The sequence below is a fragment of the Corylus avellana genome, chromosome 2, assembly GCF_965113065.1.
Source record: "Corylus avellana chromosome 2, dhCorAvel1.hap1.2, whole genome shotgun sequence".
Taxonomy (NCBI): Eukaryota; Viridiplantae; Streptophyta; class Magnoliopsida; order Fagales; family Betulaceae; genus Corylus; species Corylus avellana.
Window position 1 is genome coordinate 35,561,393 of NC_142491.1, and position 21,287 is coordinate 35,582,679.

A 21,287-nucleotide genomic window follows, 5' to 3' on the forward strand; every position below is an offset into this window, starting at 1 on the left:
AAAATAAAATAAAATGACAAAAATTTCCTTCAAATCAGTTTGAAAGAGTTTTTTTTTTTTTTTTTTTTTTTCAACTTACTATAATAAGTGCAAAGTATCATTTCCCACATATTTTATTTCTTTAATATTTTTAACAGTCATTTATTGACATTCTAATAATCTAGGAACCTAAACATTAATTTTTAAGAAATTCAAACAAGTTGAATGACATTGGTCACTTATTCCGAACCAATTCGGAGAAAATTTATGTCCAAAATAAAAAATAAAAAAATAAAAACTCATTAAAGTCTCATGATCATAGGACCGAGAAAGACGAGCTAGCGACGTGTTCCACAGACCAACGAGCCACGTAGCTCTCCTTCCAGCCCTCATTACATAGCCCTGCGTGTGGCATCTTCTCCTTCCAAAAATTCAAACCCAAAGGTTTTCATGATAATATAAGATATAACTAAAGCGTCCCTTATGTGAAAAGGCTCGTAATGATTAGCGCATAGCTCAGAGCCATTTTGGGCGTGAGCGTGTGCATGTGTGTGTGACAGAAAGAAAAAAAATGGGACAGGCATTACGTCGAGCATCTGGCAGAGTACGCACATCTTCGAGTACCGATCCAACGTCGGCCTCCTCAAAATCTAAGAGCGTCGTCGATCGGCGACCACCTCCCACCGACGAGTTGAAGATCTCGAAGACTGCCAGCGAGCATGGCTCTCCTGATTCCGGTTGGTTTCCGGTTATGCGCGCCTTTTCTTCTTCTGCTTAATTTTAGGGATTGCAGAACTTGAGGGGGTTTCGGGTGTAAATGTAGATTGAGCTTTTAATTTGAAAACTGTGGTAAAAAATTTCGTAGAATGCCTTGTTTTCGTTGAGTTTGAAGCCCTATATTTTGTCCATTTATTATTTCTTTTTATAAGCCAAGCCACAAGTGTTACTAGAGCGCCAAGTCTTTGATTTTCTGATTGGTGTAAATTATTTGCTGATAGAAATTTAGTCATTTCCATTGAAATGCTAGTTCTGTGCTACATTAGCTTTTAGGATTATAATTCGTTGCCAAGCAATTGAGGTGTGTGTGCGTATATGTGTAATGCTCACCACATTTGGGACTATTTTTTATTTTTTATTTTTCCTTCTGGGCAAAGAAGGTTAAGACAGATGAGTACTTGGAAATTTGTGTGCGGGCTTTGTGATGTATTTTTCTTCTTATTTTTGACGTGTGCGATTGCATGTGTGCGCATGTTCATCATAACTTGTTCTGTGTTATGATTGTTAGGATTGAGAATGCTGAATTTCAATCTATACTGATTGGTGGGATCATTTCTTCTTAAATTGAGATGGTACCCCAGGAATCAATGCCGACAGTCTACTTGAGGAACGGGATCCAAAGTTCGATGCCATGCTTAGTCAAATGGCTGGTACAATTAAATCCAAGCCTGGAGGGAAACTTGAGATGGGTGAGGTGAGTTAATGCAACTTGCTGTTCTTCTTTACGAACATTTTTTGTTTTAGGAACTATAGTCTGCAGTCTTATTTGTCTTCAAATATGCTTAGATTTTTCTTTCAATTCTCAAATTAATCCCCACCCTGTGCGGCATGCAAAAATGTTGATTAGGTGGTGCAATTTCCTGTTGCACAATTGCATATAATATTGAAATGGTAATTATGAATTACTGTTTGCGGTACAAAGATTATATATATATTTAAGTAATCGAGATATCATTAGAAGCGTGAGACGCTCCAAGTATACATGAGTATACAAAAGAAAACACCTAATTAGGAGCAAAAAAAACAAAAAAATTATAATAACTAATCAGCAGAGCAGAAACAAAAGTAATTGTCCAAAAATACAGAGTATTGAAGAATAAGATCTTAATCTTCTCTAATGTCCTCTTATGGTCCTCAACATTTTTGTCATTCTTTTCCCTCCATAGACACTAGAAAAAGCATGAAGGTACCATCTCCCACACAACAACACTCCCAGTGTTGCTTGCAGTCCACCAACAACTATACAAGTCATCTACTCGTTTAGACATAACCCAAGACAGCCCAAATCGACTAAAGAAAACATTTTATATGGCATAAGCAACATCACTATGGAGAAAAAGATGGTCCACGGAATTCCCATTCCTTTTACACATATAACACTTGTCAACCACGATGATATGTTGTTTCTTGAGATTGTTCATGGTAAGTTCCTAGGGCTGCCAACCAAGCAAAAAAAGGCCACCCTCAAAAGAACCGTAGTCTGCGAAACACTCTTCCAACGTAAGCGAAAGCCATCAGTACACCATGACATTGTAAAAGGAATTGCTATCAAACAACCCTCTTTTGGAGGCGACCCAACACAGCTCTGGGCGAGCCACAACAAAAGCATCTTTTGCGCAAGCAATACCAATTAAATCTGGAAAGGCTTCCTTACAGGTCATATTCCCACACCACAAATCATGCCAGAATCTAATCTCGGAACCGTCTCTCACCTTAAATCTAGTATGACTTGAAAGCTTTCCCCAACCCCTCCTAATATTCTTCTATAACCTCACCTCAAACACCCCAAGAGGCTCATTAGAACACTACCCTCTCCATGAACTACCATATATAGAGTCTACCACCACTCTCCACCAAGCCTCTTTCTCAAGCACATAGTGAAGACATTTTCCTAATAGAGCATGATTGAATATCAGCAAGTTCCAAACTTCCAACCCTCCTTCAAAGATCGGCGAACAAATCTTGGACCAGCTAATCAAGTGATATTTGAACCCTTTGCTTAACGCACCCAATAAGAAGTCACGTTGAAGTTTCTCAATACGGTTTGCAACACCTGCAGGGAGAGGAAAGAAGGCCATGAAGTATGTAGGTAAATTGGAAAGTGTGTTCTTAATAAAGGTAACCCTTAAACAAGTACATCATTTTCCAACTAGCCAATTGATGCTATATCTTCTCAATTAAATTGTCCCAAATATGCTTGGCCTTATAGAAGGCTCCCAACGGTAGAACAAGATGTTTCAAAGGCAGAGAGGAAACCCCAAAACCCAAAATACCAGCCAACCCATCCACATGATCAACATTTCCCATAGGAACCAATTTTGACTTGGCCAAGTTTATCTTCAAGCCTAAAACAACTTCAAAACATAAGAATAAGCACCACAAATAACGTAGATGATTAGAGTTAGCCCCACAAAAGATCAAAGTATCATTAGCAAACAGAAGGTGAGAAATATCAATCCCACCAACATATCTTGCCCCCACAGAGAAGTTAGACAACAAACCTTCACTCATTGCAGCAGAAATTATCCTACTCAACACTTCCATCACAGTGACAAACAACAAAGGAGAAAGAGGGTCCCTTTGTCTTAAGCCGCAAGAGCTACTAAAAAAACTTTTGGGGGTGTCATTCACCAATACCAAGAATCACACCAAGGAAATACAATGAACTATCCAAGAACACTACTTCCCCCCAAAATCGCACCTTAGCATGTACAATAAAAAGTGTCAATTAACATGATCATAATCTTTTTCTAAATCCATTTTGCAAATAACTCATGGCTCTCCATATTTTATTCTACTATCAAGGCATTCATTGGCAATAAAAATAGGATCTAAGATATGCCTACCTTGGATGAACACATTCTACAACTTAGAGATAATCTTCTCCAACGCCATCTTAAGCCTCCTTTGCAAGAATTTTAGCAAAAAATTTGTAAATGCACCCCACCCCCCCCCCCCCCCCCCCAACTAGACTAATCGAGCGAAAGTCCTTAGGGGTCAACAGTCCCTGGAATTTTCAGAGTGAGGGCGATAAAAGTAGCATTCAGGCTCCTCTCAAATTTACCTCTAGCTCGGAAATCTCACACAAAAAAAAAAATTAAAAATTAAGAATTAAAAAAAAAAAAGAAAAAGAAAAAGCCCTTCATGATGCCTTGTTTTAAAACAACCCAACAAGCTTGAAAGAATGCCATAGAGTAATCGCCAGGGCCTGACACCTTGTTACCATTCAAAGCTTTCACTATCTCCATCACCTCCCCTTCCTCAAAATCTCTCACCAACCAACTAGCCTCAACCTCACCAATAGAATGAAAAGAAATACCGTCCAACAAAGGCCTCCAATTGAACTATTCAGTGTACAAATTTTTATAAAACTAGTCAATGTACTCGTTGATCCCTAATAAGTTGATAGAAATTGTACCATCAATCAACAAGGAGTTAATGGAGTTCTTCCTTCTGTTGGAGTTACCCATTTTGTGAGAAAACTTTGGGCACTTGTCACCCTCCCTTAACCACGAAACCCTAGATTTCTACCTCCAACTCACCTCCTCCATGAAAGTGGATCTTTCTTTTTCTTTTTCTTTTCTTTTCTTTTTTTTTTTTTTTTTTGATATCCCTAACTCGCTAAATTTATGCCTTCATTCTCTCCTCTACACTTAAGGCCCTCTCTTCTTCAGTGATATCAAAAACATGCAACTCTTCCAAAAGTCTTCTTCTTTACATTACCAAACACCTCTTCATTCCATCTCTTTAAATCAATTTTTAAAGTTTTGAGCTTGCTGCTAAAATGAAACTTGGAGATCATTGGAAATGATAGAAGTTCCACTATTGTTTCACCCCTATCCACAAAACCCTTAAGACTTTAGCCACATGTTTTCAAATTTGAAGGACCTACTACCCTTTTGAAACTCACCATAGTCAAGGAGGATTGGGAAATAATCAGAACAAAGTTTAGGAAGCCTCCTTTGGGACACACTCCCACGCCAGAAAGACAAGGAATCCATCAATTTTAGATGTAGAGGGTAATTATTGATTATTTGACCAAGCAAAAGTTCCACCAACAAGAGGGAAGTCCATTGGGCGCTGAGTAAAATTGAAGTCAGAGAACTCCATCATATGGGCATAAACGAGCTTCTCCCAATCTCTCACTGGGAAATCGGATAACATTAGAATCACCCCTACTGCACCAAGGAAAGTTCTACCAGCCAACTCATCCCAAAGAAGCCTTCTATCCCTATCAAAATTAGGCCATAGACACTCGTAAAAGTCACGGTGAAGAGGATGTATGGTGAAGAGGATACATCTCGAGTTCAGTGACTTCAGTTGGCTTAGACATTCTTTCTTATTCTCTTACTTCATGTTGTCTTATATAAAGTCATCCTCTAAGCTCAAATCCCACACCCACACACACACAAAATTGCTTACCTAATGGGTAATGGCTTTGTTTACTTATTTCATTGGACTAGATCGTATGCCTATGTATATAAACTGACATTTTACTAATACATTGTACCTTTATCATTGTTTTGGAATATTGATATTTGTGTCAAAGAGTTTTGCTTGGTCTAGATTTCAAATTTAAAAGTTGCACCTAATTACAATATTCTTAACTGTCTGCCCTATGTTCACTCTACTTTGATCCAACCCATGAATTGTATGTAGAAGGTATTTGAGTGCCTCATAGGAATTGGTTAAATTCTCAGAATAGTTGATATGTTAGTAATTTTACAGGCATTTGTGGTGGAAAAGTATAATAGGCCCATGCCAAAACTGCGAAATACAAAACCAGATTCTGGCAGGTATGAGGAAAGGCCCGCCCCTCCAGGAACCCTGAATGTGGCACAGCTGCGCTACATTGTCCTCCTGCACCAGGGGAAGGCTGACGACCATGAAGGACCAATGGATAGCCAACAGATTGCTGAAAAGTTCAGAATTGATGTTGCGCAGGTTGAGAGGATTTTGCAGTTCGTATCACTGCCTCCAGAGGACAGCAGTAAACAAAATAACAGTATATGAAGATGACCGTCCCTCACTTTCTCTTGCAAAACTAACAGGATTTTCTGTTGAATAAGAGATGGTTCTTATAGGAATTTGGAGGTTTCATGAAAGTTTCATCAACCAAAAGATATCATGATTATATAGAGTGTAAATTAGAAAGTTCCAGCTCAATTGATATCTGGGAAATTTTGTATGGTAGTTTCATGTTTGCGTGGTGAAGGACATCATAAGCAGAAGCTTTTGAACTTTGTTTGGTCATCTGATATTAACCCACAAAACGAGCATTTGTTGTTTGGATGGACAGAAGTTGGGGAACCAGTTTCCGAACTCTTTGCATGAGATTATTGAACATCTTTCACAATACTTAATGATTGCGATTCTTGATTCAAAGCTATGATTTCATAATGAATTTCAGCCAATGGGATTTTACATTTAAGGAGTGGCTCCATGTTCAAGTCAATGGGAAACATTGTTAATCATCCCTCTTAACTCTCTCTATGCAAGAAAGTAATCTGGTCAGTTGAAGTGATGATAATTTTCAAATCTCCAGTTCCGACATTCCATTCATTTTTCTGATTGTACGAGGAGCATCGTGCATGTCTAGCTGGGTCGGGACTCGGGAGTCTTCTCGGCTTTCGCCTTGGAAAATTTTTTACGCCTTGGAAGTAATTTTCAAGCCAATGTCAACTACGAAAAGTTGGTCAAAAGATGGTGGCCATTGAAGGTGGCAACTTAGAACAAAGAGGTGGCCAACACAAATCAAGCATTTAAAAAAAAAAAAACTTAAAAACCATAAATCAAGTGTTAAAAGGCTATTCCCTTTCCCCTTTTTCCAGTGTTGAATAGGAAAAAAAGTGTTAAAGGCTATTGATAACTTTCATAAATATTTTTTAAAAATTGCTTTGTATAACGAGACATATACATGCAACACTATTAGGACTTCTGTTTTTTTTTCATTCTTTTTCAATTTCTTAAGTATTTGTTACAGGCTATTAAAAAAGAAAATTTATTGCCTCATAAATATATGGGGGTCTCGCTTATAAACCATTCTCTCCTATTTAGTTCCATGGCGTCATTTCTCTCCTTACCCATTTGCCTTGATATTGCATAAAAATAAAAATAAAAATAAAAATAAAGGGTCAAAAATAGTTGGAAATTAAAACTTGTATCCGAAGGTCAGTTATCAGCTTTTGGATAATTTGCCCAACCCTACGTGCACTCAAGACAGGCACTTCTGGACTTGGTCTGCTCATTATGAGGCAATCATGTGGCACAACATGATTGAAAATAAGATAAATTCAACTTTTGAGGAACTCAATCATATTGTGCCACGTCATATTGTAAAAAACTTTTTGTAAAATTTATTCGTAAACCTAGTATTTTTCTATTCATGTACAATACAATAAACTTTCCTGTAAATGAGGCATTCTTTATGTCTATAAGATGCAGCTTAGAAAAAGATGCAGCCTTGAACTCCAAACAAAGCCACTGGCTACTTGGCCATATAATAACATGCCTGGACTTAATCTTTTTTCCAGATTAACCGCAGGTACATGGTATCATTATATAAGTTTTATTTGAATCACTGGTCACTTTAAAGTGTTTAGTGTCCATAACTCAAACTAATCATGCCCATAGCATGAGTAATTTAATGTGACCTTTAAAATTACTATTTAATTTGTAATAAATCACTATTGCATTTTTAATTCAATAGTAATTTTAAAAGTCACATCAGTTTTGAAGAAACACAAGAACTTATAACATTACTCTGATGGCATTCATAAGTAACAATATGAATACATATCATACATATGGCCCTCAAATCAGAAGAGAATTTAGATTTCTGTTGAGTACACAAGTCAAATCACCAATTGCATCAGCCGACAAAATGACACGCTCTATATTGAACCGGTCTATGAAGATGACAAAGTTCAATTCTTTTTCTTTTTTTTCAAGCAAAGTTCAATTCATTTGATACCCCAAAAAAAAAAAAAAAAAAAAAAAAAAAAAAAAAAAGAGAAAACTAGGTATATTTCTTAGTGAAGACATTGGTGACCCACAGCCACATGAGAAAAATTTACCAATCACAATCTCAAATACAGCCATGAAAGGCTAGGTTTGTTCTAGCCTGGTGTGCCTGTACCTCTTTGCCATCTCGACAACTATAATTTTATGGCCTATAATTCCCCAATCCTCAACTTCTATGACAACTTTAAAATATCTCCATGGGAAAAGAATTAGATAAAAAAACAAAAAAAAAAAATGGATGAAAAGGGGAAAAAAAATCAGGTTAGTTTCAAGTCAAAATGGACTCTAACCAGTCTGATGTGTATTCATAAGCTACAAATGTTACAGCACCAGCTGGTGCAGCTTTGACTGTTGATGGCACTATGCCCTTATAAAGACCAGCCCAACCCTCCATCTGCAAGATTTGGCGTACAGCATGAAACATATTTTTATAAGCACGATGCTCAACTCGAGCACCATACCTAGGGTGCCTTTGTAGTCCTTCGATCTGCAGTAGCCCAAAACAAGAAAGAATGTCACATCCAAGTTGGCAAGGAAGGAAAGCCGGATACTACCATTTCAGTATTTTCTTCTGTCTTTCTATTCTCTATTGCCCCTTGAGATTGCTAGACAGAAATCTTAATTAAATGTAATTAAACTAACTTAGAAATCTGAACAAAGAGCAACAAAAGAAATTAAACATATGAATTTAAGAAGAAAAGGAAAAAGAAAAGACTCCTAAGCCATTTAATGTAGACCCATAAGAGTGACTAAATAAGTAAAGTATTGGTACTGAAGTAACAGTAAAACCAATCTTATCCAGGTGATTGCTGGAAGAATTTGATGGTTCATGTGGTTAATTTATAACATTTAGAAGAAGCTAACAGTAATTACCCAGAGGGAAAAAAAAAAAAAAACAAAAGCAAAAGCAAAAAACAAAAGAAGCTAAAAGAGCTCTCACAAGGAGGCGTAAAGGGACATAGGTACTGGTAAGTGGGAACATGCTTTAGAGCTTTATAATAAACCATGACAACTATTGGCATATTTTGCATGACATGACACACAACAGCTGAGCCTCAAATTTTTAGCCTAAGGTCAAAACAAATTTGCCAATCCTTAAGTTTCCGTAACTATGCTAGAACAAAGGTTTCAAGAAGGCTAGAGACACACCTGGAATCTTTTCTTGACCACATCAAGTGGATGACAGACAAGCTTGGCACATGTCCCAGCCGCCAACCCACAGATGAAAAGTTGAAAGCTTGAAATTCCATCTTCAGTATCAGCTGAGCTTGACTTAGAAGATCTAGACCTGTTCCAGGCCTACAATGTATGGAGTAAAATGTATCACGTCAAAAACAAATGGCTACACTGTCAACTTGTAAGAGTAAAAAGCATGATGGCTCTGTAAGCTGGCCACATTAAGTATCATATGCCCAAAACATCATATCTGTAAATGGATGCGTGCATATTGCATAATATACTAATTATCTAAACATATCAGATGGATGTTTTGAACAGTTACAGTCCTGATTCCTCTATTTCGTAATTTCAATGAAATTAATTTGTCAACAGATGGTACAAGCATATACCATAAGATCTATATTTGAGTAAAGACTATCTCAATAGAAACAAGGACTAGACTCTTACCATAGCCCAGCGCTTAAATGTATCATAGGTACCAAATTGTAGGCCAGCGTAAGGAACAATCTCAACCAGGGTTGGCGACAATCCAGCATATAACCCTCGGAAGCCACGAGTTCTAATTATATCAACAACCGCAGACCTCATGGTAGGATACACCTAAATGAAGGCAGTTATTAATAAACCACTATCATGTAAACAAATTCAATGGCCTCTTCACAAATTAGTATTTGTGCAGAAAGCAAGTATGAAAAACTAGTGAGCATTTGAATGAGACATGTGAAGCCATGGGCATTTCCCGGAGTAAACTAAATTACATACTTCTTTCTAATAAAAGCTCTACTTGTTTTACAAGTGAGAATTGTCACTTCCATAATCAAGCCCTTGCAGGGGCTGGGGAGAGAGAGAGAGAGAGAGAGAGAGAGAGAAAGATCCAGATGATAAACAAAATAAAATAAAAACTCCCACATCAAGCTGCCCAAGTTTTTGTGTGAACAAACATACATAAGGAAAGGCAAGAGAGGCCCAGTCCAAATATCATAGTTCAACAACTCCCACACACTCTGAAAAACCACTGTGCCTCAATTCCCACCCAAGCTGAGGCGAGCCTTATTTATCCAAATCTTAGAAACTAAACCAACTTGCACAAAACAAGCTAAAACAAAGAACTCAACTATGAATTATATAAAGCTAATCTTACTTGAGCGGCTTATGACCACTCAAGAATTTCATGCTATGCGCAAAATGCAAGGTTCTCTTGTCAAGGGGACTCATCAAAGCACACAATGTGTCCCTCAAGATTACATTAAATAACTACAACAGGGTCACCCAAGGCTGTCATCCTATCAGGTCTACCCAAGGCTTGGAGGTCCATTTTAATGGCTCCTTTAAGTTTCCTGAACCTACCTGAGCAGCACTAGTTACAGTCTATCCGAGATTCTGGGGCCCAAGGCCCCAAACACTATGTCCCGTATCATAGCGCTTTCCCTCCAAAATACAACACCATAACTAGGTACATCCACCCATATGTGGAGGATACTGCATTAATATCGAAATGTCAAAACCCAAAGTAGTCATAGATAGTAATATTTTCATATATTCATCTGCCAGCATGGTTTAAAAGTAATAGCTCAAAAATTAAGATCTGCACATTTGGCACATGCATACCAAGAAGAGTAAATATACATAGTATCTATTTAGTAGCATCACATTCATTACAAAGAGACATAACGTGTGATCTCACCCAATACATGAGTTCAAAATCAATAGCCTTGGATTTTCTTTTGTTTTTATTTTTTCCCATTTATTGTGTTGTATAAGAACTGAGAAGCAGTTTTTTCGAAGGCAAAGTCATGAAGAATGCACAAGATTGATCAGATAAAAACTTAACCAGTATAAATCACTTTGAAAGTGCAAGGGTATATGAAAAAAAATAGTAGAATGCATTAATGTCCCATACGTTGCACGACTTCTAAGTGCTCAGAATGGCTCCTCAAAATAGCCATATATACTGAAGGAAACTCTGTTTGAAACACAACTTGAGATGATTTCATGCTTGTACTCAAATTCTATACCTTTGGTTCACCTTGTGAAGCTAATATGGTTCGTATAAGATCGAAGGGATATGATCCAACAGTAGCTGCACACCCTGCTAATGCCCCACTGACATAGGACAGATAGGGACTCAAATGAATGTGATCCTCTGCATGATACCAGAAAACAACCAGGCCATGACACATGAGAAACAGCAGAGAGCTCGTTTAAAATAATAACAAACTATCACCTAAGTAATTAAACCTTTAACATCTTTAAAATGCATAGAGACTCAATAAAGTTACATGATCAGTACTATAAATAGAAACAGATACATTTACCCAACAATGTCAAATTTTCAAGACAAAGGGGAAAAAAGGGCGGGCCTCATGAGATCAGACAAAAACACTCCAAACTGAGAAGTGCATGACCCTATCTTCAATGTATGGCATAACCAATTGGCAACCACAGCCAAGATAAAGTTAAATAAATATATGAACATTGCACCATTCCGGGCTAAAATATTGGAGCTTCATTTAATCAAAGAAGGATATTGAGAGATCAATCAGTATTTTATTCGTAAATATTGCCACATATTACAACTCTTATCTTAATAAGCTAAGCTTATAAGTCATAACATCTACGAACAGATTGCCAAAGAATGAGACAACATATCTCAGTCTAGTTTGAGAAGGCTCTCACATATACCTGTCTTGGAGGAACCAGAAGCAAATGTTTTAAACTTGTGTAACACAGTAAATTGTATGGCAGTATATGGCATAACCATAAGTAACGCTGGGACATTTCCACGCCAAAAACCCTGCCATAAGCAATTAACTTGAATAAGCTGTAGAAAGGCGTTAAATTCATTTAAACCTGATGTTAAAATAAAAATTCAAAATAAACCTCCTAGAGCAGTATTAGATGGTCTTAAACGATCTATCAGGGGTTGGGAGGGGAGGGGGGGATGAGCAGAATTGAGTACATTGCACTATCAGATTTACAATACTACCTGAATACATGCATATGTATTGTAAAATTGTAAGCTAGGCATCCAGAAATAGGCGTGGCAGGAAACTACAAATTAAAGAGTAAAAGAAAGAATATTTTACTTTACAAGGCTCGCTGTATTTGCAAAGTAATCTACTTCAATGATTTTTTGAAATGAAATGTATACACCAAGGCTTGAAAGGCATTAAATCAGAATGATCACGCATTAAACCTTCCCTTGACATAAACAATGTGGTTTTAACCTATAGTTCAATAAAAATTAAAACCCAGTCAACTAGGAGCGAACCATAAGGATTGAGTAGCTTAATTTCTCAGAAGTTCAAAACAGCATGCTCAACTTATTAGATGCCTTCCTATAACTGGCAAGATTGAATTGCCTATTGACCTAAATAAACGTTGTCTATAGAAAGAGCCAAGATACAACAGACATCAACCTACGAAATTGAAAACTTAATATGTTGCCAACATAAACTGACACAAGAAAACATCTATGGGGAAAAGAAAAAGAATAAACGATGATATAACACAAATTGAGTCAACGTACCGGTAAGCCTTCCTCCCTGAATATATCCTTTGTTGCTTGAAACATTCCAGTGTATTTTGACGTTCCAGACACATTGTTCCGAAGCAAAGCCCAAGAAGATGTGGGCTCGAGTTGAACCTGTCAGCAGAAGTTAAAAAAACAAAACATTTACGTTACTTCACCACCGGCCTATAAGATGTAGAAATGCATCAACCCATAATCACAGATCCAAAAGTATAAACACAATTGTACACAAAACTGAATCAGCCATCCCCTTCATCCTTCAAGTCACTATTTTTTTCACAACCCACCAAAAGATACCTAAAATCTTTCACCTTTATCTTCCCCAAAAGTCACAATAACTTTTTCCCACTAGGAAAGTGACTGACAAAGCGTACCTAATTGTAAGCCATAGTATGTCAAAGAGTTTGAGCCTGTCTTACAATAAAGACATTAGTGAATTCATGTAGAATACAAAGATAAAACAATAACCATTTGACATTCAAATATCATTAACATACTATTAAAAAAATATTGTCATGCGTGTGCAAGTGATTGACAAATTGATTCCTAAAATGCGCACAATATAGCAGCCAACACAGTCCCCCAGGAGTAGCTCAATCAGCTGGGGACCAAGCCTCATGAAGTGGAGGTTACTAGTTCTAATCCTCTCACCCTTTTTCCCAACCCTTGTATGGACATGTCAAAATATATATATATATATATATATATATATATATATATATATAGACACATTATGTCGAAGAACTACTATTTTCAGCACAATGTAAGGCTCAAGTTCAAACATTGCATTCAAGATTGGCATTGGCCACATAAAATTGAAAGACATGGAACCAAAAATATAACCTGGAATCTGATCTTAATCACGTCAAGCGGCGATGTGACCGTCCGTGATATACCACCGGCTATGGCCCCCGCCGTAGCGTCTATCAGCGCCCGTTTCAGCTGCCCGGGCTCTTCCATTCCCAAACAACCGCCTCTTTTTCAGGATAGTCTACAACCTAAGAAATTAATTTCAAAAACAAACACTCAGAAAATACAATCTAGACTCCTAAAATCTCCGACGTATATATTCGCGTATAATAGAAAAATCACAGCTAGACAACGTGCGGAAGACTGATAATTACGTTTTTTTTTTTTTAAAAAAAAAGGGAAAGTTGAACCGAATTCACGAGAAGACAACCAAAAGAATTAGGGTTTGCACGATGTGATTGTTACATATGATAACTCAAAAGATTAAGTTCACGGATTAAAGCGAGAGAAAATGAGAGAGAAAGGTACCTGGAAAGAAGAAAAGGGCGGATACGAAACAGAGCCGCCATTAAAGATCTTTGGAGAGAGAGAAAGAGAGAGTTGATTCTTGCCGCCTTATTGGAATGGGATTTTGACGGCGACTGAGAGAGTATGGGCGGGGACTGGGGAATCATACACGGGATTCTGGGTTAGTGGCCCCGTGGATGTGGAGAAGGTACAGGGGAGAGAATGAATAAGATCTTTGCTTTCAGAACAAAAAGAGAAAAATTAAGAAAAAAAAAAATGTAAGATCTTTGTCCTGGAATCTATTAAAATATTAAAAGGTTATAAGATTTTCATTTGAAAAGTATAATATTGGATAATTATGGTGAGTAATTAGTAACCATCTATATAAGGAAATTAACACAAAATAATAAGAGAAAAATACATTTAGTCCCAAATTATCACTCATTTGACGCTGACTTTTAGAAGTGACATTTAACTCCCACAAACTATCACATCCGTACAAAATTACATCTCATGTTACAAGTTGGCCTTAAAATATATGAAAAATATTGCATGTGATTTTTTTTTTAAAAAAAAAAAAAAAGATTATGCATAAAATTTAATTTTTTAAAAAAAAAAACTAAAAGGTTAACTTGTTATTAAGGGATGAATTCGCCACCCTAGTTGAGGAGCGGTCAAACCATCCCTATAGTTGTGGGAATTATTCGACCTACCCTTTATCCATTTCAAAGGTGGTTAAATCATTTCAAGGGTATGTTTGGTTACCTTCTAACCAGTTTGTTGTGCCCAAACTAATTGAAAAAACAGAGTAATGCAATAAGTTTGCTTAGAGTCATTCTGAAGTCATCACAAATATGATGTGACTTTTAAAATCACCAATAGATTAAAGTTTAACACATCACATCTCAAATTCAATGATAATTTTAAAAGTCACATTACATTTGGGAGAACTCTAGGATAACTCTATGAGGACTTATAACATTACTCGAAAAAACATACTCACATCATGGGAATGGCCGAACCATCAACCACCCCTAGGTGTTGGGGGTGGTGGCTTAGCCAAACATCTTTGGATAGTAATATATTTCCTTAGGAATGTGTTTGTTTCCTTTCTAAAAATAGAAAAGATGAAAACAATAAATAAAGGACAAAAATTTCCTCCAAAGCAGTTTGAAGGAAATATCCTCCAACCCATGTAAAATAGTGCCAAATGTTTATAAACATTTAAAAGTCACATTAAATTTAGTCTATTTTCAAAAAAAAAAAAAAAAAAAAAAAGAGTCTAAGTTAGTAAACTGCTATTAATGAGGTTAAGAATTTAATGTACATTTTAAATGTTTATAAACACTTGACACTATTTTTTATTTTTTTTTAACAGTTAAATCACATTCATTGATAAACGAGCATAAGGCTCAAACAACACAGAGCAAAGCTTTGAAGTAACCAAAGTCGAAGTTACGGGGTTACAAGCATAAAAAATGACGTATTACATTCCAGACTCATACAAAATCCTTTAAGCTATGATTAATTTTCAAATTTAACAACAGTTCTACACCAAATAGACTCAAACCAATGCATAGGTAGCTCTTCTTACTCGGCTCTTATTCCTTGGCATTGAGGGCAGAGAACCCCAAGCCAAAACTCATCATCCTCGACCCAAAAGTCAGGATAACCTTCACATCCACAATCCAAAGGTCTAGACCAAATCAACTACCCCTAAGGGCATCAGGCGGGCAGATCGAGAGAGAGGACTGAGCATTATTACAAGCAAAAACAAAACCGATACAAAGAAACAAAACAAGACAGAAAGAACAAAAAAAACGAAAGCCAGACAAAATTACAGAGAAATAACCAACAAAAAAAAAAAAGCACATTAAGAGGATGACAACAGCCAAACAGAAGAGCCGATCGTGCACTCGCCGGAAACTGAAAATAAAAGGGGGCATTGGAAGCTCATCACGGTGGGGGACGCGAGAAAAAAGCCCAACAGAGGATAGTGGGCGGCGGAGCAGGCACGGAGGAGATCGGTGGCGCACTCAAATGTAGATGGAAGTTTGAGTGAAACCCATGAACATCACCCACACCGAGTGCTTAAACAAGCAGAAACAACAAAAGCAAACACAGGAAAAAAAAAAAAAAAAAAAAAAAAAAAAAAAAAAAAAAAAGAAGAGAGAATGCAAGAAAATAAAACAAAGAAACAAGAAATAAGAAACCCAAAACAGAAACCACGTCAAGGAGGAAAGTTGCTCAGGGAAAATGGCCGAAACGCGAAGAACTTGGATGGAGCCGAAGAGGACAAGCGAAGGGGTGAGGGGCGATGTGGGTTCGGCAAAGGCAGTAGATCGGGCAAAGAATGGCCGATCCAAAAGCCTAGAGCAAAAAAAAGAACAAAGGAGGGGGAAGTGGCGGAGAGGAAGAGAAAGGAAAAAATCGCCCAAAGAACTAGGGGCATTAGGTAAATAGGCTAGCTCGTTAAGAGAAAAGGGGCGATGAGAAGGGAGAGGGGAGGAGGGCTGAAGGGGGAGAACAAATGTTCTCCCCCTCCAACGGCGCTCTCTACTAGAGATGAAACCCTAGCAAAGAGGGGAGGGGGAAAGACAACACCTGCGTTATTATTACTAGTCACGCATCACTTGACACTATTTTACATGGATTGGAGGATATTTCCTTCAGACTGATTTGGAAAAAATTTATGTCCATAAATAAAATATTGCCTTAGGAATGTGTTTCTCTCTCTCTATGCAAATCGAAGGAAGGAGGATCATAAAATCCGAGGAATCTTCAAGGAAATCTCTCATTTATTCTCTCTTGACAATCTCTCTTTTCCATGGACTCCTTCTCTCCCTCAATCGATTTTTTTTGGGTAATTGTTTAAGTGTATTTTGAAAAAATTTTAAAAGTGGGTCATGAAGGTTTGCTGAATTGGGTGATGCTCTTTGATGTTTAATTGGAAGTAAGGGGAGACCAAAATTATCTCTTTAAGTGTTGTTCTAAATTTGAAATTGGATGATGATATAGTTGATGTAATTTTGACGAGGTTTTCTCTCTAGACTTTCTAGAGGAGAAGTGAAAAGTTTTCCAAGTCTTTGTAGATTGTGGAGGAAGGTTTGGGTGTTATCTGTAGTACGTTTGATCTCGAAGAGAGTGGGATGGCTAATGATTTGTCTTCTATGTGGCAAGATTTCAACCTTTCGGAAGGTGAGAGTGGAGGTAATAGTCCAACAACAAGCAGTTGAAGAGATTGCAACAAGAGGAAATTCTTGTTTCGTGGGGAAACTAATTGCTGATAGGATTATTGGCAAGGATACTATAAGATCTAAATTGGTGCAATTATGGAGACCTTCGGGGTCGACGTCGTTCAAGGTTATAGGGGAGAATTTGTTTCTGGTCGATTTTGAGCATTCATGGGATAAGACTCGGGTGTTGGAGGGCCGACCTTGGGTGTTTGAAGGTAGTTTGTTTTCTTTGGAAGAATTTGATGGAATAACACCTCCTCTGGAGATCCCGTTTGAAAAGGCGGCGTTTTGGGTGCGGATGTTTAACCTTCCGTTAGCATGTATGGGTCAAGCAGTAGGTTTTCAAATTGGTTCTACAATGGGGATGGTAGAAGAAGTTGAAACTGATGACGAAGGAATTGGCTGGGGAAAATACTTGCGTGTAAGGGTGAAGATGGATCTAACGAAGCCTATTCCTCGCGGTAGGCGTATCACTCTTTTAGGAAACACGGTGTGGGTACCTTTTCAATTTGAAAGGCTTCCTCATTTTTGTTTTCTCTGTGGAAAGTTTCGCCATGGAGTGGTAGGGTGTAGTGGCATTAAGGAGGTGAAACCGCAATTTGGTCTATGGCTTAGAGTTAAACCATCTACTTGGCATAAGGATTCGGGGCAGCAATGGTTTGAAACGCAGAAACGGGATTATGGGTCTCCATCGAGTCCACCAATGAGAATGTCCAATCCTCATTGGTCGAATAGTGGCCAGGAACAAAATAGATCTCTGGTGGTGGTCAATGCCGGAATGCAAGGTGAGTCCGATGAGATGGTAGACCGGGGGAAGGAGAAGATTCAGTTTTCGTCAGTTGTGGAAAGTGGGGCAGTTATGGGAGAAACGGTTAAGGAGATTTCTCAACTGAAAGGGGATGGTAGTGGTACATATGCAACACATGAAGTGGAGGGGGCTACGTGTTTGGTGGACAGTTTGCATGGGGATAATTATGAAGATATTTCAGATGATTATGGGAGAAACGGTTAAGGAGATTTCTCAACTGAAAGGGGATGGTAGTGGTACATATGCAACACATGAAGTGGAGGGGGCTACGTGTTTGGTGGACAGTTTGCATGGGGATAATTATGAAGATATTTCAGATGATTACGTGTCTTCTTTCAGCTTGGTTTCTAAAGGTGGTTTGTCTAAGCCCAAGGAAAATCCAACCCAAGTGGAGGGGCCCATGTTTTTACAAAATTATGGGCATGTAGTTAAGGCCACGCAGGTTGAGTCTCCAGAATTGAGTGGGAATCATGAAGTCGGGGTTCTTCAATTCCGAGCAGTGAAGGAATCTAAGAAAAATGGGGTGACGAATTGGAAGAGGCGTGCGCGGGCTGATTAGATATTACCATCTGTAGTTCGGCTGGTTGGCCATGATAGGAAGAGGAAGAAAGGTGATTTTATGGGTGATAGCTCGGCAAATGATGTGGGTCAAGCTGCAGAAAATTTGGGGATAAGTTCGAAAAAAAAGAAAATCTGGTTTGGGGGTGGCGGTGGCTGATTTTCAGCCCCGCCAACCGAGATGAATCTTTTAAGCTGGAATTGTCGGGGGCTTGGGAACCCCCAGACAGTCAGAGACCTTCGCCGTTTGGTGAAAACTAAGAAGCCTGGTTTGATTTTTCTAATGGAAATGAAACTACATAAGAAAAGAATTGAAGAGGTACGAATTAAAACAATTTCAAAAACTTGTTTGTGGTGGAGAGTTTGGGTAGAAGTGGTGGCCTTGCTCTTATATGGAACAGTGAAGTTACTGTAGAGATTTAGAATTATAGTAGACGCCATATAAATGCTACAGTTATATCTCCTTCATCAATAATCCCGTGGAAATTTACGGGTTTTTATGGGCATCCAAAACCTCATAAAAGAAAGGAGGCATGGAGTTTATTGAAATATCTGAGAACCTTCGAACCAATTCCTTGGGTTTGTGCAGGGGACTTTAATGAGATATTGAGTAATTCCGAGAAGTGTGGAGGGCGTGGACGTGCTAGGGGTTTGATGAATGATTTTCAAAATGCTTTGGAAACTTGTGTTTTGCATGATATAGGGGTCCAAAATATACTTGGACTAATGGTCGGGAGGGAATTGATTTTACACAAGAAAGATTGGACAGAGTTGTTGCTAACCAAGAATGGTGTGAATTATTTCCTAGAGCTGAAGCTATTGTGAAGGCAACTATTAATTCTGATCATAACCCAATTGTGTTGAGGGTGCAAATAAAAGGAGGAGACATGAGAAGGAGGCGTGGTTTTCGGTATGAGGCGAGTTGGGGATTGGAACCCGAGTGTTACAAGATAGTAAAGCAGATATGTCGAGAAAAAGATAGAAGGGTGGGTCTTTCTATGGGTCTACGGGAAATGATGAATGAAAGTGAGAAAGGATTTTTGGTTTGGCAGCATGTTAATGGCAGTCAGGTGGGAGCCACAATTAAACAAAAAGAAGCTTTATTGGTTGAACTCCAAGGGCGTGAAGGTCCATTGGAAACTCAAAGTATTCATACTTTGAAGCTTGAATTAAATTGTTTGTTGGAACAAGAGGAGCTAAAGTGGAGACAAAGAGCAAAAAAGCATTGGTTGAAAGAAGGAGATCGTAATACAAAGTTTTTTCATGAAAGCGAAAATCCAGCCAGTTGTATAAGATTTTAGACGTTGAGGGTCGGGTGTGTGATGAGCAGAATTCTATCGGCCAAGCCTTCATTCGGTACTATAGTCATTTGTTTTCCACTGAATCCATATCAGATCTGGAAAATTGTTTGAGGAGCTTGAAGAGCTGTGTTACACCAGCAATGAATGCATCCCTTGTACAGCCATACACGGTTGAAGAGGTTTCTATAGCGCTTAATCAAATGCCTCCACTTAAAGCTCTTGGGCCAGATGGTTTTTCTGTAAGTTTTTTCCAAACACATTGGGGTACTATGGGTCCAGAGGTTAGTAAAGCTGTGATTGAATCTCTAAATACGGGTCATTTGATTCTTGATATTAATTCTATCTATATAGCTCTTATCCCAAAGTTGAAAAATCCTGTTTGTGTAACGGATTTTAGACCTATTAGCTTGTGTAATGTATTGTATAAATTATTGTCTAAGGTGTTAGCTAATAGACTTAAAGTTATTCTACCTCATATTATCTCAAAGAATCAAAGTGCTGGTATTCAAGGCAGATTGATTTCAGATAATATCCTGGTAGCATATGAGACATTGCACACTATGCAGGCACGAATGTGGGGAAAAGATGGGTATATGGCAGTTAAGCTTGATATGTCGAAGGCTTATGATAGGGTAGAGTGGGGATTTCTTGAAGCAGTGATGAGAATGATGAGTTTTGATGCCAAATGGATTCACCTTATTTTAATGTGTGTCAGCTCAGCCACTTATTCAGTTATTGTGAATGGTACTCTAATGGGTAGAATTGTCCCATCGAGAGGAATAAGGCAAGGTGACCCCATCTCTCCTTATTTATTCCTTTTATGTGCAGAAGCCTTAAGTTCTATGTTGACAAGAGCAGAGTCCAGGGGTACACTTACTGGTGTTCCTACTTCGAAAAAAGGCCCCCGTATCAGTCATCTTTTCTTTGCAGATGACAACCTGTTGTTTTGTAAGGCTAATCCTCACCATTGGCGAAAGATGTCAGATTTATTGCAAACCTATGAGAATGCATCGGGACAACGATTGAATAAGGATAAGACATCTATCTTTTTTAGTCTTTATACTTTGCTTGAAGTCTAACAAACTCTGTTGGTATTGATGGGGATCCCAGAAACAATAAGGTACGATAAGTATCTTGGGTTGCCAGCTTTGGTTGGTAAATTGAGGTCTCAGGCTTTTAAAAGTATAAAGGATCGGGTATGGAAGAGAATGCAAGATTGGAAGCTGAATTTCCTTTCTCAAGCTAGGAAGGAGGTATTATTGAAAGCTGTTGTTCAAGCTATACCTACATATAGCATGAGTATTTTCAAGCTCCCCAAAGGTTTAAACTTAGAAATAAATGCTCTAATGTAGAAGTTTTGGTGGGGCCATCAAAAGAATGATTCTAGAATTCACTGGATGAGTTGGAATAGAATGGGAGTTTCTAAGTCTCGGGGGGGGAATGGGTTTCAGGGATCTTATGTGTTTTAATAAGGCCCTTTTAGCTAAGCAATGCTAGAGATTATTTCATGACCCGGACAATTTACCTGCCCAAATCCTAAGGGCTAAGTATTATCCAACAGGTTCAATTTTAGAGGCTCAGCTGGGTTCCAAGCCATCATATGCATGGAGAAGCACTCAGGGTGCGATTGATCTTCT

The 21,287-nt window shown here is 38.1% G+C and overlaps 3 protein-coding genes across 5 annotated transcripts; 2 read left to right on the forward strand and 1 right to left on the reverse strand.

Moving 5' to 3' along the window:
- The first annotated feature begins 340 nt into the window (after nucleotides 1–340).
- On the forward strand, nucleotides 341–6,093 carry LOC132164680 (dynein beta chain, ciliary protein). Of its 2 annotated transcripts, none has more exons than XM_059575236.2 (3): nucleotides 341–716; nucleotides 1,338–1,450; nucleotides 5,485–6,093. In XM_059575236.2, the coding sequence occupies exons 1-3, from the start codon at nucleotides 551–553 to the stop codon at nucleotides 5,767–5,769; spliced, it is 564 nt and encodes a 187-aa protein (XP_059431219.2). In that variant the 5' UTR covers nucleotides 341–550; the 3' UTR covers nucleotides 5,770–6,093. The 2 variants fall into 2 exon arrangements, with proteins under 2 accessions (XP_059431219.2, XP_059431211.2); XM_059575228.2 differs by having other exon boundaries at nucleotides 344–716; nucleotides 1,326–1,450.
- A 1,925-nt stretch (nucleotides 6,094–8,018) lies between these two features.
- Nucleotides 8,019–14,017, reverse strand: LOC132167375 (mitochondrial thiamine diphosphate carrier 2). 2 transcript variants are annotated; one of them, XM_059578327.2, is made up of 8 exons: nucleotides 13,769–14,017; nucleotides 13,334–13,488; nucleotides 12,488–12,604; nucleotides 11,641–11,752; nucleotides 10,974–11,101; nucleotides 9,406–9,558; nucleotides 8,929–9,078; nucleotides 8,019–8,266 (listed from the first exon to the last, which is right to left on the reverse strand). In XM_059578327.2, exons 2-8 carry the CDS (start codon nucleotides 13,448–13,450, stop codon nucleotides 8,048–8,050), a joined length of 996 nt encoding a protein of 331 aa, XP_059434310.1. In that variant the 5' UTR covers nucleotides 13,451–13,488; nucleotides 13,769–14,017; the 3' UTR covers nucleotides 8,019–8,047. The 2 variants fall into 2 exon arrangements, with proteins under 2 accessions (XP_059434310.1, XP_059434311.1); XM_059578328.2 differs by lacking the exon at nucleotides 9,406–9,558.
- Nucleotides 14,018–16,903: 2,886 nt separating this feature from the next.
- Nucleotides 16,904–20,729, forward strand: LOC132187382 (uncharacterized). The gene is made up of 5 exons (XM_088512763.1): nucleotides 16,904–17,990; nucleotides 18,100–18,331; nucleotides 19,053–19,636; nucleotides 19,744–19,889; nucleotides 20,217–20,729. The coding sequence occupies exons 1-5, from the start codon at nucleotides 16,904–16,906 to the stop codon at nucleotides 20,727–20,729; spliced, it is 2,562 nt and encodes an 853-aa protein (XP_088368889.1).
- Nucleotides 20,730–21,287: the final 558 nt, after the last annotated feature.